Source organism: Mustelus asterias, chromosome 22 (assembly GCF_964213995.1).
Source record: "Mustelus asterias chromosome 22, sMusAst1.hap1.1, whole genome shotgun sequence".
In the NCBI taxonomy this organism is placed as follows: domain Eukaryota; kingdom Metazoa; phylum Chordata; class Chondrichthyes; order Carcharhiniformes; family Triakidae; genus Mustelus; species Mustelus asterias.
In genome coordinates, this window is record NC_135822.1 from 11,542,593 (window position 1) to 11,559,689 (window position 17,097).

The following is a 17,097-nucleotide window of genomic DNA, read 5'->3' on the forward strand; positions in this document are numbered from 1 at the left end:
GCTACCGTGCCACCCCAGGTGGCAGGGTCTGTAGGGTGATAGGAGGGGTAGCATTCTAAGGTCGGTCAGGTTGGATCGGAGGGTCAGGGTGGGGAGTCGGAGGGTCAGGGTGGGGGCATTGGAGGGTCAGGGTGCGGAGTTGGAGGGTCAGGTTGAGCTGAAGGGTCAGGAGAATCAGAGGGTTGGGGGGTGGGGGGCATCAGGGGGTAGTTGGTGGTGGGAGGAAGAGTCAGAAGGCGAGGGGTGAAATTGGAGGGTCGAGGGGAGTCGGGGTCAGGGAGAGTGGGAAGGCTGGGGTGGAATCCATGGGTCAGGAGAGTCGGGGAGATTTGAGAGGTCGGGAGGAGTGCAAGGTTGGGATGGGGGTGGGGGGCAAGGATGAAGACAGAGGGTGTGTTGTGGGGGAGGGGGTGATCTGGGGGTCAAGAGGGGAGTTGGAGGGCCGGGGAATTGGGAGGGTTGGTGGGATGGGGGAATTGGAGAGTCAGGGAGTTTGGTCAGAGGGCTGAGGATGGAGTCAGAGGGTCATGAGGTGTCAGAGAGTCGAGGGGGATAGTGAGTGGGGGTGGGGGGGATGTTAGTCAGTGGGGAGTCGGGGGAGGGTGCTCAATTGTATAACTACCCAGGACTTAGACATGTTTGTTTTTCAGCCTGACATTTCGTAGGTAACTATCCAGGAAAGTGAGTCAGAACTGTCCAAAGTCTCCCATTCTAACTCAGAGCTGAAGACGTTTTCGGAGGGTCCCAGGGAGCAGGAAAATTGCCCACTGGAAGATGGAACTTCCTGGGCAATTCCCATGTAGTCCTTGCGTTGGGAGCTACAAGGGGTCCCATGGCACATATTCAGGGATACATCCGATCTCCAAGCATGTAGATAAATAACGATGTAAACTTTATCATTTCACGATGTATATAATAAATCTCGTATCGAGTAAATCTCATCTAAATCCCATCAATCACAAAAATAACTATTGGGTTGACTTTGAATAAATTACATTGATGTAAAATCAGACAGCATTTTACCCTCTTAAACTGAAGAAAATGTTAAAATGACTGCTTGTCAGCCTAAATGGTTACCCTCTGCACAACAATGTCTTCTTGCATTAAGTACTAATTGGTGGATTTGTGCGCACTGGTGGATTAACAAACAAGGTAAGTTACAAGCATCTGTTATGTGTTACTGAACACAACAGTCAAAGGGAAATTGAAGATGAAGTCACCTCCAATTTGCTCCATAAATGTGGGATGAAGCTTGAATCAGATTTTAATTCAATCCTGTCATTTGTAAGCACTGTTTGGAGTGAAGGTGATTGAGGCGAGATTTGACACAGGTGTATAAGATTATGACAGGTTTAATTAGAAAAAGAACAGCCATTAACTGCATGGTGGCACAGTGGTTAGCACTGCTGCCTCACAGCGCCAGAGACCTGGCTTCGATTCCCGGCTTGGGTCACTATCTGTGTGGAGTCTGCACGTTCTCTCTGTGTCTGCGTGGGTTTCCTCCGGGTGCTCCGGTTTCCTCCCACAGTCTGAAAGATATGCTTAGGTGCATTGGCCATGCTAAATTCCCCCTCAGTGTACCCAAACAGGTGCCAGAGTGTGGAGACTCGTGGATTTTCACAGTAATTTCATTGCAGTGTTAATGTAAGCCTACTTGTGACACTAATAAATACATTTTAAAACTTTACAAGAACTAGGGGGGCATAGATTTAAGGTTTTGGGCAAAAGCACAGGGAGTTTGGAAAAAGAACGTTTTTATACAGTGAGTGGTAATGATCGGGGACTTACTGCTTATAGGGGTGGAAGCAAAGACATTGAAAGTCATTAATTGCTGTTAAATTAGTGTTACTCCAATCGATAAATATTAGCAGAGGAATTTCACATAAACATGTTGCTAAGGTTGATCTGTGTCAGATTGTGAATTGTATTCTTTTGCTCTTGTGTTTAACCCCAGCCGCAGATTGGCACAGTTCAAAACACAAGCAGCTGTTTCTGTCTTCATAGTAAAGGCGATAAATTAAGTTTTTTTTAATGAACAGAAAACCTTAGTTTGACGTTGTGCTGAAATTGAAGATCAGTGAATTCATTGGAGAGAGTGAGGAGAATTACTGTGTACAGAATTTCATAGAATCCCTACAGTGCAGAAGGAGGCCATTTGGCCCATCAAGTCTACACCAACCACAATCCCATCCCAGGCCCTAGCCCATAACCCTACTTACTTAGCCTACTAACCCCCTGACACTAAGGGGCAATTTAGGTGGCCAATCCACCTATCCCGCACATCTTTGGAGTGTGGGAGGAAACCGGAGCACCTGGAGGAAACCTACGCAGACACAGGGAGAACGTGCAAACTCCATACAGACAGCGACCCAAGCCGGGAATCGAATCCAGGTCCCTGGCGCTGTGAGGCAGCAGTGCTAACCACTGTGCCACCATGCCAAACAATATTTGTTTTGGATCAGGGTTTACCCAGGTCATGGACCTGAGACGTTAACTCTCCTCCCCCCTCCACAGATACTGCCTGACCTGTCGAGTATTTCCAATATTTTCTGTTGCATTCGAGGTCTGCGGTGTTCTGCTTCTATTGACTATTTTGCTATTCCGATTACCCAGAATCGTTTCTGGATCAAGGGTTCCTGACCCGTAAAGATATCGAGGGAAATGGGGGACTGTGCGGAAAAGTGGCATTCAGGGAGATAATCAGCCATGATCGAGTTGAATGGTGGAGCAGGCTTGAGGGGCCGAATGGCCTACCCCTATCTCGTTTACCTGCATAATGGATAAAACTCACCTCCTCATTGGGTGCCATCTGACTTTTTTCCACTGTGTCGTTTCCTAGGCTCTTGTAGTAATCTGCCGTGCTGGGCTCTTTGTTGAAACTTCTTGACTTCCGATTTGATTCTACCCTCCGCAATCTATTTGGATTTATTTCATTGGGGTTTAACTGCATGGTGAAGTAAGGAGGACAGAGGTAAAGAATGAGAGAGAAAAATGGATAAAGTGAAAGCATAGGTATGTTTCCAACAAGTCAGTCCGCAAAGATCATTTACTGGGAAGTATGACAATGCACAGCTGTACGCCAAGGTGCAAAGTAAATCACTAGCTGCATTCCGATATGCAACAGCTATAGAACCTATAGAATCTGTTCTTAGGATATTGGCACTGTTGTGTCAATTGTACATACTTGCCCCCGACCTGTCCTGAGAAATTGAGAACAGATTGTTTTGCAACTAAGTAATTCACTTCAGAGAGAATAATAAGTTAACCACTCAATGTGGGACAGAATCCACATGTTGAATAAAGCAGGTTCTCTTCCCTAAAGATCATATAGCATTATTCAATGAAGAGTGTATTTCTCCCAGTGCCCTGGCCTGTACATGTTCCCCCATAACAACATCTAAGGCCCTCCATAGTTGAAGGAATTTACAAACCAGTTGGGTTACAGAACTCATCAATCTCTCTATTGTGAGATTTGAACTCATGACCTCTGCGATTGGCACAGAGTAGCCGCTTGTGTCCTCTGATAAACCAGCTCAAGAGACCAAGCCACAAGTGAGAGCTAATGCCACAAGTGAGAGACATCATGTAGGCCCCCTTGCCAAATGCACCTGTGCCTGAGGCACTGCCTCACCTAGAACGAGCAGAATGGAGATTGTGGCCTGGGTTTGGCCCTATTGTCCCAGTGGACAACTTGTTGGTGGATGCGGAGATCGCCGGGGATCTGGTGCGGGTCCGTGGTGGTGGGCTGAACCCCATGACATTGGAGCAAGCTGATGAATGTGGGTGATCTGGGCTTGTTGCTGGAACACATGGGATGGGGGGGGGGGGGGGGGGGCGGGATTAGCCCTGACATTGGGTAGCTTCCACCAACCGATGGCCGTGTAGGTGCTGGCACCATATTGAAAGGGAAGCCAGCTCTGTGTTAACAGCTGGAGTTTTACTTAAGGAGGTTCTGCAGTTTCAACCCCCATTTCTGTATTTCTGTAGCTCCAGCAAAAAAGGACATCCCAAAAGTCGAGAGAGAAGGTTCCTCTGCCCTCATCATTTGGTGGCGTCAACAGGTCCAACTGAGGTCTGGGATGTCACAACCAACTCAGCTCCACCAGTGTTGAACATGAATGAAGTCAGGGCAGATGATTCTCATGCTGCCGTGAGCTCTCCATTTTATTGCAGGCAGCCTCCTAATCGTCCTCCCCTTCGGAACTCGCGATGCCACTTCAAGGGATGGCTCCTCTAACACCTCAGTTGTGTGCTGTTTCCCTTTAAATTATGGACCCAGTACTTCTGAGTTCTGTAATTCCTACCAAAGGTACTGCCCCTCAATGTTAGATCAGCAAGTTTTTACACAGAGAAAACATCTCCAAGACAATCCAGTACCCGTGACTCGATCTCCTAAAAGCCAAAAGGACTCATATCGTGAGTCAAGGAAGCCACGTGCAAGTCGCCATCTTTCACTGGACAAGTTAACGAAGACACGCAAGAAATGTGTGAGTTTCAATAAATGGTGGAATCAGAACTGAATCGTGTGGAATTGCATTCAAACTGTAAGCAAGTGGTCAATTATGTATTTCAATGAGCTTCCTGTTGCTGAAAGACAAATTTCCCCTTTGGTAACCTTTCCACCACTGACTTATTCACTTCCAGGTTCCCGTCACTGGGAATCTGACGCACAGCCTCCTGCACAATTCTCCATGCAAACTCAACACCTGGCCTGCTCCAGCCCTTCAAACAACTCCTCAGAGGCCGGTGTCCCTTCATCAGATTTCCTTTCATTTACAAATTTATTTCCACTCCTAAGAGTGCTTCAGGTACAAAGTCAGAATCTGGAGTGTCAGTAGCCTTAACACTCCTCAATATATATATATGTACACAGGTGAGTCTCCCTGATTGGGCAGGTAACCATTACCTCAATCAGGGAGCTCATACTCAAAGAGGCCCACCTCACAGGCCTTGTTAAGGTCAATACAGCCCTGCAAGTGTGAGTTCCCTGTTGTTTTGGCCAAGGTATGTTTGCTGGAGTAGCTATTTCCTGTTTGTGCGGTACATTCCAGTCAGCAATTAGATCAGAGGAGTTGGAATTGCCAAGAAGCCACTTTGCTCCTCCTTTGGCTCTACAGAAAGTTATTTCTTTCGATGATCTTGGGAAGAACAGGCTCAAGAAATGGGGCTGGCTATGTCAAAGTTCTTCCACTCATTCCACCCATTTACAATTCCCCTCAAACTCTTTCCTTTGCCCATAGATTCTTCGCAGAAAGGAGGACGTGAATGGACAAGAAGGTTAAACATATCGCACACGAGCAAAGGGGCCACCGCCATGGCTGGCTTCAATAGGTATGTATACAAAGAACAAAGAAAATTACAGCACAGGAACAGGCCCTTCAGCCGTCCAACCCTGCACCGACCATGCTGCCTAACTAAACTAAAATCCCCTACTCTTCCGGGGACCATATCCCTCTATTCCCATCCTATTCATGTATTTGTCCAGATACCCCTTAAAAGTCACTATTGTATCTGCTACCACGACCTCCCCCAGCGGCGAGTTTCAGACACCCAGCACCCTCTGTGTAAAAAACTTGCCTCCTACATCTCCTTTGCTCCTCAAATAGTATAAGCCTCACCAATTAAAAAGGTCAGCAGGCATTACTCCACTGTACCAAACAATTATGTACTTTAACTTGGCAGTCTAAACATTTAATTGTACAACAAGAAAGTGGATCATTGTGTCCTAATCCACTGTCTACTCTTAGAATCATAGAATCCCTCCAGTGCAGAAGACACATCCCTGTATATCTTTTTTTTATACCACCTCCAGTGCATCTATCACCATCTTATAATTTGGAGAACAGATCAGTACTTTAAATGTGGACGTAACAAGGGTTGGGTACAGATTTAAACATAACCTCTGTGCTTTTCAATGATATTCTGGACACACTCACTCTCCAGGCCGTAGAGTCCTGCAGTACAGAAGCAGGCCATTTGGCCCATCAAGTCTGCACCAGCTCGCCAATGGAGCATCCCACTCAGACCCTGTCCCTATAACATGAAGAGTAGGAACTTGGAAGGGGTTTAAAGTTTATTTATTAATCACAAGTATGGCTTACATTAGCACTGCAATGAAGTTACTGTGAAAATCCCCTAGTTGCCACACCCCGGCGCCTGTTCGTGTACACTGAGGGAGAATTTAGCACGGCCAATGCATCTAACCAGCACGTCTTTGTACTGTGGGAAGAAACCAGAGCACCCGGAGGAAACCCACGCAGACACGGGGAGAATGTGCAGACTCCGCACAGACAGTGACCCAAGCTGGGAATTGAACCTGGGTCCCTGGCGCTGTGAGGCAGCAGTGCTAACCACTGTGCCACCATGCCGCCTCACTGTGCCCAGAGTTCTGATGTTACATGTGGAACACTACTCCACAGGGGATTAGCTCTTTCGAGAAAAGAAGGGAAATTAAATACGTCGAATTTAAATCCTTGGATAGAATTCTACAGCAACGGAGGTCCTCGGGGTAATTGTCTGAGGGCCATTCTGGGGAAACAAGACCACACCCCCATCAGGAAACAACAGACTGCCCACAAGAAGGGAGCATACTTAAGTTGGGGGCGGCACGGTGGCATAGTGGTTAGCACTGCTGCCTCACAGCACCAAGGACCCAGGTTCGATTCCCAGCTTGGATCAGTGTCTGTGCGGAGTTTGCACATTCTCCCGGTTTCGGCATGGGTTTCCTCCGGGTGCTCTGGTTTCCTCCCACAGTCCGAAAGGTGTGCTGGTTAGGTGCATGGTTGGCCATGCTAAATTGCCCCTTAGTGTCAGAAGGACTAGCTAGGGGTTATGGGGATAAGGCCTGTGTGGGATTGTGGTTGGTGCAGACTCGATGGGCTGAATGGCCTCCTTCTGCACTGTCGGATTCTATGATTCTAAGTCACACAATGGGTCTACACCACAGGTCAATGCTTGTACAGTGGGTCACTTCATGCCTTAAAATTAAGAGCAAGAATCCAGAGTAAAATATTTATGGATTTGCTGTGATTTAAATAAAAATAACGCTGGGTAGAGGGATGTGTGGGAGGGATTTCAGAATTTTTATCCTCGATGGAAAAAAACATCAATTCCTCCTGGGCCCCATGGTGGTAAATCCTGTCACCCCAGGAGGAAACCTCACATGATAAATAAAAACACATTATGTAAACCTGGCCTGGTGAGGTACTAAAGCTTCTGCAAAAATCAGCCTTCAGATCCACCGTGCGCCCCTTTAAACCAATCGTGATGAATGTGAAGATGGAAATAGCAAAATCAGAAATCTGAACTTGCACCTTCTGCTTCTCATGTCATTTGGGCCGGTTCCCCGGGATCATTCACACCAGCTCCTGAATAACAATATCATTTCAAAATGACTGATTAACTCTTCAAACCCTTTGGGGATAAATCAGTCCATCTTTCTCGCTGTGATAGAGTGGGGGAGCAGAGCACTGGAGTTGCCGCCTGAGCAAATTCTTAAATAAGGTTGCCAGAAGCTGTTTGCAATGATCATGTGTGCCCATGTACACTCACCAAAGGTTTAAGATGTCACGTGACTTGTAGACATGTTAGCTACATGTCTGCAAAGCGACGTGAGCAGACTGCTCCCTCCCCAGCACATCAGAATACTATTTGCCCTGTTATTCACTCCGAATAGTGACTTATTGAATCCTGCAAATCACCGACAATCTGTCCTGGTCCCCCCATGCCGACACTATAGTTAAGAAAAACAACCAACGCCTCTACTTCCTCAGGGGGGTAAGGAAATTCAGCATGTCCACTACAGCTCTCACCAACATTTACAGATGCATCACAGAAAGCATCCTTTTTGATTGTATCACAGCTTGGTATGGCTCCTGCTCTGCCCTAGACCGCAAGAAAAGAGTTGTGAACGTAGCCCAATCCATCACGCAAACCAGCCTCCCATCCATTGACTCCGTCTACACTTCCCACTGCCTTGGGAAAGCAGCCAGCATAATCAAGGAACCCACGCACTTCAGAGACATACTCTCTTACACCTTCTCCTGTCAGGTAAACGATACAAGAGTCTGAAAACACGTACCGACAGACTCAAGAACAGCTTCTTCCCTGCTGTCATAAGATTTTTGAATGGTCCTAACATATATTAAGCTCGTCACCCTACTTGCAACACTATTTCTGCACTCTCTCCTTTCCTTCTCCCCCATGTACTCTATGAACGATATGTTTTGTCTGTATAGCGTGCAAGAAACAATACCTTTCACTGTATCCCAATACATGTGACAATAATCAAATCAAATGACAGTTTAAGCATGTTGCCTCTAGCGATAAATTCCTTTTTAACAAAGTTTTAGAATTTGTGCGGCAATTTTGAGCTGCTGGATGGAACTAATGAGCTCAAACTCGTAAAACCCATCATTTAATATCGCAATGCGCACTTGGGGAGCTGTAATGGAAATGCAGATGCATCCCAGTAAAGTGATTTGGGAAGCTGTCAGGAAAGGCCAAGTTATAAGTAAAGCTCTACATTAACTGTAGCTATTTCCGCTCATTAAATATCGATGAATTAATTAATTAATTAAAATGAACCAAACACTTACTCTGAAACCCAGCAGCCTTTTAACTTAACATGTCATGATACATGCTGGCACTTAGCCGATGATTATATCCCATAAGCGTTGTCATTGCGACACAAGAAAGGACAGAAAAAAACTGAACCCCACTCATTTCACACACCCTGTCTCACCTACCCAATCGTGCATTGTGCCCCATCCATCAGATGCGAAGTTCTGTGCAAATACTCCAATTCCTAATGATAAGTAGATGAATGAAAATAAGCACTCAGCAAGATGGAGAAGATGTGCTGGGGTGGATGAAGGGACAGAACCCAAAAAAAGGTGGAGACATCTTTGTTGGCTTTTGAAAGCAAGGATGGATTCAGGATAAAGGGAGAGAGTTCAAGAGGGCAGGAGTACAAAGGCTAAAGGAATGTCTGAAAACAATGAGGAACAGTGAGAATGAAGAGTAAACCAGAAGGTCACAGAATCCCTACAGTGCAGAAGAGGCCCATTCAGCCCATCAAGCCTGCACCTACTCTGTCTGGCACAGTACCTTACCCAGGCCCTTTCCCCCACCCTATACATTACCATGGCTAATCCAGCTAACCTACACATCTTGGGACACTACGGGGCAATTTAGCATGGCTAATCCACCCAACCTGCACATCTTTGGACTGTGGGAGGAAACAGGAGCACCCGGAGGAAACCCACGCAGACACGGGGAGAACGCGCAAACTCCACACAGACAGTGACCCAAGGCCAGAATCGAACCCGGGTCTCTGGTGCTGTGAGGCAGCAGTGCTAACCACTGTGCCACCCGTGCCACCCTAAGGTCGTCAGATTGAAGACGGTCACTGTGCTCAGGTGGGGCAAGATGATGGAGGCATTGAAAGATGAGAATAAGGATTTTGAAAACGATTCATCAAGATACATGGGAGCAGTGAACCCTGCTGGGGTTATGGGTAAGAGAGGTGTTGGTAGGAACAACACAAGCAGCAGCAGTTTGGCTGAGGTGGAGTTTGTGGAGAGTGGAGGTCAGAAGGTCAGCAAGAACAGGATTTGAATAACTAAGCCCAGATGTAACAAAGGAATAAATGGGAGTATCAGTGATAACAGGGCAGAGATAGGTGATCATGTCGATGAAAGTGTGTGGTGAAATTTGGCATCATCAAACTCTACAGTAGGATTTCTACTGCAGCTAATTTTTACTCATTTGTGGGACATGGGCGTCGCTGGCTGGGCCAGCATTTATTGCCCATCCTTAGTTGCCCTTGGAGGGCAGTCAAGGATCAACCACATTGCTGTGGCTCTGGAGTCAGATGTAAGCCAGACCAGGTAAGGACGGCAGATTTCCTTCCCTAAAGGACATTAGTGAACCAGATGAGTTTTTCCGACAATTGACAATGGTTTCATGGTCATCAGTAGATTCTTAATTCCAGATATTTTTTTATTGAATTCAAATTCCACCATCTGCCGTGGCGGGATTCGAACCCGGGTCCCCAGAACATTAGCTGAGTTTCTGGATTAGCCATTGCCTCCCCTCTCCTTATTGACTTCTGGATTGCAGTTATACTGCACTATAGTTCAAGACTGCTGTTCCACGGGGCTGGGTACAGCTAAACTGATCTCTGCACACAATGTTTGAGGTCAGGTCTCAGGAACACCGAAAGAGAAAATGTTGGAAAATCTCAGCAGGTCTGGCAGCGTCTGCAAGGAGAGAAAAGAGCTGACGTTTTGTGTCCAGATGGTCCTTTGTCACAGCTAAAAGGCATAGAAAGTGGGAGCTATTTATACTGTAGGGTGAGGGAATGAAAGATGAGTGATAGCCACAAAAGCAAGTCAAAGGCTGCTAATGGCAGCCCATAGAGAGAATAGAAGGTGTGAATGGCCAAGCGGCAGAGAAGCTGAAATGAGAGGGTAAACTGTGACAGATGAAAATGTGGAAGGAGGGGGGAGATGGGTAGGAGAGAGGTAAAAGTGAGACAAAGAGGAAAGGAGAAGCAAAGTGGGTGAAAAGGTAAGGAAAGAGGGGATAAAATAGGGAGAAAGAGTGGGGGGAAGAAAGACAAGGAAAGACAATAAAGAAATAAAAGGTAGAGAACAGTGAAACCCCCCCCCACTCACCCGGCAGCGAGTTCCAGGCACCCACCACCTCTGTGTAAAAATCTTTCCTCGTACATCTCCTTTAAACCTTGCCCCTCGCATCTTAACCCTATGCCCCCTAGTAATTGACTCTTCCACCCTGGGAAAAAGTTTCTGACTATCCACTCTGTCCATGCCCCTCATAATCTTGTAGACTTCTATCAGGTTGCCCCTCAACCTCAATCATGCCAGTGAGAACAAACCAAGTTTCTCCAACCTCTCCTCATAGCTAATGCCCTCCATACCAGGCAACATCCTGGTAAATCTTTTCTGTGCCCTCTCCAAAGCCTCCACATCCTTCTGGTAACGTGGCGAACAGAATTGAACACTATATTCCAAGTGCGGCCTAACTAAGGTTCTTATATTACTAATATTATGTAGGTTTTTTTAAATCATTCATGGGACATGGGCATTGCTGGCTGGCCAGCATTTATTGCCCATCCTTAGTTGCTCTTGGAGGGCAGTTGAGAGTCAACCACATTGCTGTGGCTCTGGAGTCACATGTAGGCCAGACCAGGTAAGGACGGCAGATTTCTTTCCCTAAAGGACATTAGTGAACCAGATGGGTTTTTCCGACAATCAACAGTTGGTTTCATGGCCATCAGTAAGTTCTTAATTCCAGATATTTTTTATTGAATTCAAATTCCACCATCTGCCGCGGCAGGATTTGAACCCGAGTCCCCAGAACATTAGCTGAGTTTCTGGATTAATAATCTAGCACTCGCCCATCGCCTCCCCTGAAGAGGATATATGGCACAGAAACAGGCCATTCAGTCCGACTGGTCCATGTTGGTGTTCACACTCCAATCAAACGTCCTTCCATCTTTCCCCATCTAAATCTATCATCATAACCTTCGCTTCTCTTTTCCATCAAACGCTTGTCTAGTTTCCCCTTCATTACATCTCTCCTGTTCACTCCAACCACTCCCTGTGGAGGCGAGTTCCACATTCTCGCCAGTCTCTGGATGGAGACGTTTCTGCTAAATTCCCCATTGGATTTATTGATGACTACACTGCATTGGCGGCCTTTAGTCCATGCTCTTCCCCACAAGAGGAAACATTCTCCCTGTATCCACTTGATCAAAACCTTTCATGATTATAAAGAGCTCCATTAGGTCACCCCTCAGCCTTCCTTTTTTTTCAAAGAGACCCCCAGCCTGTCAATCCTTTCCTGATACATTCACTCGTTGCTGGTAAATCAACCTGGTAAATCTTCTCTTCACCTCACCAGTGCCTCTACATCCATTTTATAATATGGCGACCATGGTCCCCCCACCACCCTTCCCCCAGCAGTGTGCTTTCCAGCGGTAGAAGCGGCTCACCATTGACCAGCAACAGAACTTTCCAGTCTCTCCGATGTCAATGGCGTTTTTGTGCTATTCACCAGCCGTGCCACTGGGAAACCAGTCGCTGGGGGTTGCCACTGGCGGGACAGGAAATTCCCGCAGGCGGGAAGGGCTGGAAAATTCAGCCCCTTCTATCTGCACTTCCTAAACTAGACCTGTTTGCCCTTGAGTGTAAAAGATTGAGGGGTGAACTCAGTGAGGTGGTTAAACTGTTAAAAGGATGTGTTTATGTACATTGGTGCGGGAATCACGTGTGAAGGGTTATCGGTTCAAAATGATATTTATACCAGTTACAAGGGAAATCAGGGAGCGGTTTCTATATAAAAGGTCGTGGTTATCTGGAATATTTTCCTCTGAAAAGGACTGTGAGTGCTGGAGTGGACAATTGGAGTTTTCGAGACTGAAATTTGTAGATTATTGTTCAGTGAGAATGTCAAGGGATATGGAACTAAGGCAGATAACTGGAGTCAATATAACAATGTGATTGAATGAAGAAGCAGGCCCAATGGGCCAAATGGCCTATTCTTGTTCCTATATTCATGCAGCTCACCTGATGAACTTCAGAAATTGAAATTGCCTCCTTTACTGATTCTGATTTTGGCTTCATTCAAATGTTTGAGAAACAGAAGAGATTATTGTCACATTCCCAACGCTATTGTCACAAAAGTAACAAACCTCACTTTTCATTTTCACTTTCACTCTATCCTTTGAATTGTTTTTTTATTCCTGTAACTGAGGGAAGCAGTTATAGTTTGACTAGAATTGTGACTGTAGACAGTTACCGAACCCCATGTATATTATGAAGTCAGATTAGACCCCGACAATTCTTTTATTTCCCACATAAATGTAAGGAAACGATGCCTTGCCTCTGGAGTAGCTCCACTGACAAAGTAGGGAACTCTTCTTAGCAAAACAAGCTTTATTCATAATGCCGTTTAAGTATAATGCTAGCAAAATGAAACAGTTTAACTCGTAATCATTGAACAATCTTTAAACAAAAGAAACAACTGTTAATTTCTAACTTATCATTAATTCAGTTCCAATTGTGCAATATTTCTCTCACAGATTTTTTTAAATAGTTATCAAACACACTATACTTGCTCTAACTTGGGTAACAGCTTTGGAACTGTCAGAAAGTGAGTGAGAGAGAATCTTTTTCCAGCTCCAGTCAGTAACTCCCTTTAAAATGAAAATGAAACTGTTGTTTTCTTGTTACAAGATTAGCTCCACCCATTAACCTAATATCATGTGACTCTGTCAACCACCTCAGTCTAATAGCTCAGGAGAACTTATCTGAGTAATTATTCTGCTTTCCAGAATCTGCTGCATTCCCCCCAGACAAACTGATCGCTTGTAGAAACACACAGAATCTGAAAGCAGCCCCCTCAAATATAAAATATATAAATAACATAGTATCATCACACCATCACCCACACACTGAACGTCTGAGAAAATCCATTCCTGCTGGTATCACAAACATTCATACAGTGTCAGCTGAAGCCACTGCATGGGTTGTTAATCTTGACATTAACCCATGCTTTCATATGTTAGAAGGTGGCTGCTGTTTTTAAGTTTAAAATTTATTTATTAGTTTCACAAGTAGGCTTACATTAACACTGCAATGAAGTTACTGTGAAAATTCCCTAGTCGCCACACTCTGGCACCTGTTTGGGTACACAAAGGGAGAATTTAGCACGGCCAATGCACCAACCAGCCCATCTTTCAGACCGTGGGAGGAAACCGGAGCACCCGGAGGAAACCCATGCAGACACGGGGAGAACGTGCAGACTCCATACAGGCAGTGACCCAAGCAGGGAATTGAATCCGGGTCCTTGGTGCTGTGAGGCAGCAGTGCTAACCACTGTGCCACCCACTACGAGTGTGCTGGGCCACCACCAGACGTTTTGAGCACACAATCCGGGCTGCTACTTCAGTGCTGCACTGCAGGAACTAATGCAACAAGCATTAATTCCTCTCTACCCTCTCAGCCAGACAGAACAATCTCAAAAAGTGCGCTTGTAATGTCAGAAACACAGCAACCAAATTTCCCACGGTAACTTTCCACAAGCAGTGATCTAATACAAGAAAACATCCAGGGTAATACCTCACTCTGCAGCCCCTTAGTGAGGGGCTGCAGAGGGTAGTTTTCACACTGAGTGTTTTGAACCATTGAATCTTTACAAGTACAGAAGGAGGCCATTCGGTTCATCAAGTCTGTACTACCACAATCCCACCCAGGATCTATTCCCATAATCCCACACATTTACCCTGCTAATCCTTCTGACACTAGGGTCAATTTCAGCATGGCCAATCCACCAAATCTGCACATCTTTGGATTGTGGGAGGAAACCAGAGGAAACCCACACAGGCACAGGGAGAATGTGCAAACTCCACACAGACAGTGACCCAAGCCGGGAATCGAACCTTGGTCCCTGGCGCTGTGAGGCAGCAGTGCTAACCACTGTGCCACCATGCCACCCCAATGCGAAGTTTTCACCCACTGGGAGCGCACAGCAAAAAATCAGTGGATGCAACTTCCTGCATTCGTTACACTTATTCCAGCCTGATGACCCAAGCTCCAGGTAAAGCTCAGGGATTGGAGGGGAGCTGGAGATGTTAATACATGACATGCTTGTTTCTGAGTATGAAGCAGACAAAAAGCATTCCAACAGTCTGCTACCCTGTGCAAATCTACCCCCATATTGGTCCCACCACTGAATTCGTGATGCCCTTTTTTAGGCGCGGCATGGTGGCACAGTGGTTAGCACTGCTGCCTCACAGCGCCAGGGACCCGGGTTCGATTCCCAGCTTGGGTGGCTGTCAGTGTGGAGTTTGCACGTTCTCCCCGTGTCTGTGTGGGTTTCCTCCGGGTGCTCCGGTTTCCTCCCACAGTTCAAAGATGTGCGGGTTAGGTGGGTTGGCCATGCTAAATTAACCCTAGTGTCAGGGGGAATAGCTAGGGTAAATGGATGTGGTTATGGGGATAGGGCCTGGGTGGCATTGTGGTTGGTACAGACTTGATGGACCGAATGGCCTCCTTCTGCACTGTAGGATTCTATGAACAAGGTGCATCAAAAAAACAGATCTTGATCATAATGTATGATTTTTAATTAAGCATGCAAGTATGTCGACAATGGATGAGGTGAAGATTTAACTTGGCTCTGGTGTTCCTCAGGTTTGAATGAGTCGCGTCTAAGATTAACCCAGGAAGGCACACCGTAGCAAGTTTCAGCATGAGAGCAAAGAGAAGGGAAAGTAGGTCATAATAGAGGCTCGAGGGCTGGTCAGAGGATTTATTCAAGTTTACAATATGGTACCTTGCCTTATATCTACAGGTGTCAGCTGAGGAAATGGTCTGTACTGCTCAGACCCAACAGCATTGGAGGGGTTAAAATGACAAGCATGTTATGCTAAAACAAACACAGCTGCAAGTTCTACAATACCTATCGACTCATAGAATGTCACAGAATCGACGGCACGGAGACAGGCCCTTCAGCCCAAACTGGTCCATGCCTAGCAAAATGCCTATCCAAGCTCACCCCATTTGCCTGCAGTTGGCCCATATCGCTCTAAACCTTTCCTATCCATGTTTCTATCCAAATGCCTTTTACATGTTGTCAATGTCCCTGCCTCAACCACTTCCTCCAGCAGCTCGACAGCAACGCACTAAATCCAGAACTCAAGCCACTAAAAGAGCGATTTACATCGATATTCACCACTTCAGGATGGCCCTAAGTGCTTTACAACCAGTGACGTACTTTTGAAATGCAGTTCCTGTTGTAATGTGGAAAACACAGCCACCAATCTGTGCACAGCAAGATTCCACAAACAACACAGAGATAGTTGATCAGATAATCTGCTTTTATCCATGTTGGTTGAGGGCTAACTTATCGGTCAAGACATTGGGGAGAACTCACCCATTCTTCATAGAATCATAGAATCCCTAGAGTGCAGAAAGAGGCCATTCGGCCCATTGAGTATGCACTGACTCTCCAAAACAGCATCCCACCTAGGTCCTACTCTCCACCCTATCCCCGTAACCCTACTCATTTACCATGGCCAATCCACCTTACCTACACATCTTTGGATTGTGGGAGGAAACCAGAGCAGCCGGAGGAAACCCACGCAGACACGGGGAGAACATGCAAACTCCACGCAGACAGTGACCCAAGGCCGGAATCGAACCTGGGTCCCTGGTGCTGTGAAGCAGCAGTGCTAACCACTGTGCTCTGGGATGTATTACAGCTATCTGAGAGAGAAGACAGGCATAATTACAACCTTGTAAGCATCGAATACAACCCAAGAACAAATTGTTAAAATCAGGTTATCAATCCAGAGACAGAGTGAATCACATCTGTGTTTCCCCCCCACTTCTCTCCCCATGGCGTTACTCTACATGCTTATGTCCTAACTATATTAAGACATGATGATCTAAAGGTGGTAATGTGACTTTTGTTCAGATTTATCAATCTGTTAAGTGACTTCTTCCCCAGCCAACTTAACAAAACCACTGATGGTGAATAAGGCAAATGGTTATTGTTTGGGCTGTTATTTTAGTCTGAACCTGCCTGGACATAGGAATCATCGAATCATACAGCTCAGAGATCATAGAATAGAATCCCTACAGTGCAGCAGGAGGCCATTCGGCCCATCGAGTCTGCACCGACCACAATCCCACCCAGGATCTATTCCCATAACCCCTCATATTTACCCTGCTAATCCCCCTGACACTAGGGTTAATTTAGCATGGCCAATCAACCTAACCCGCACATCTTTGGACTGTGAGAGGAAACTAGAGCTTTATTCATCCGTGGGACATAGGCATCACTGGCTGGCCAGCATTTATTGCCCATCCCTAGTTGCCCTTGGATGGCAGTTGAGAGTCAACCACATTGCTGTGGCTCTGGAGTCCCATGTAGGCCAGAGCAGGATAAGGACGGCCGATTTCCTTCCCTAAAAGATATTAGTGAACCAGATTAGTTTTTCCGACAATCGACAATGTTTTCACGGTCATCAGTAGATTCTTAATTCCAGATATTTTTAAAATTGAATTC

General features: G+C 46.1%; 1 protein-coding gene across 8 annotated transcripts in view; it reads right to left on the bottom strand.

Moving 5' to 3' along the window:
* espn (espin) overlaps window positions 1-17,097 on the bottom strand; it is a 281,984-nt gene that overhangs the window by 72,368 nt on the left and 192,519 nt on the right. For all 8 annotated transcript variants that reach the window (XM_078238747.1, XM_078238745.1, XM_078238746.1 and 5 more), the window contains one exon: window positions 2,792-2,944. In XM_078238747.1, coding sequence (XP_078094873.1) covers window positions 2,792-2,944 — 153 coding nt within the window. The remainder of the gene's footprint in view (window positions 1-2,791; window positions 2,945-17,097) is intronic.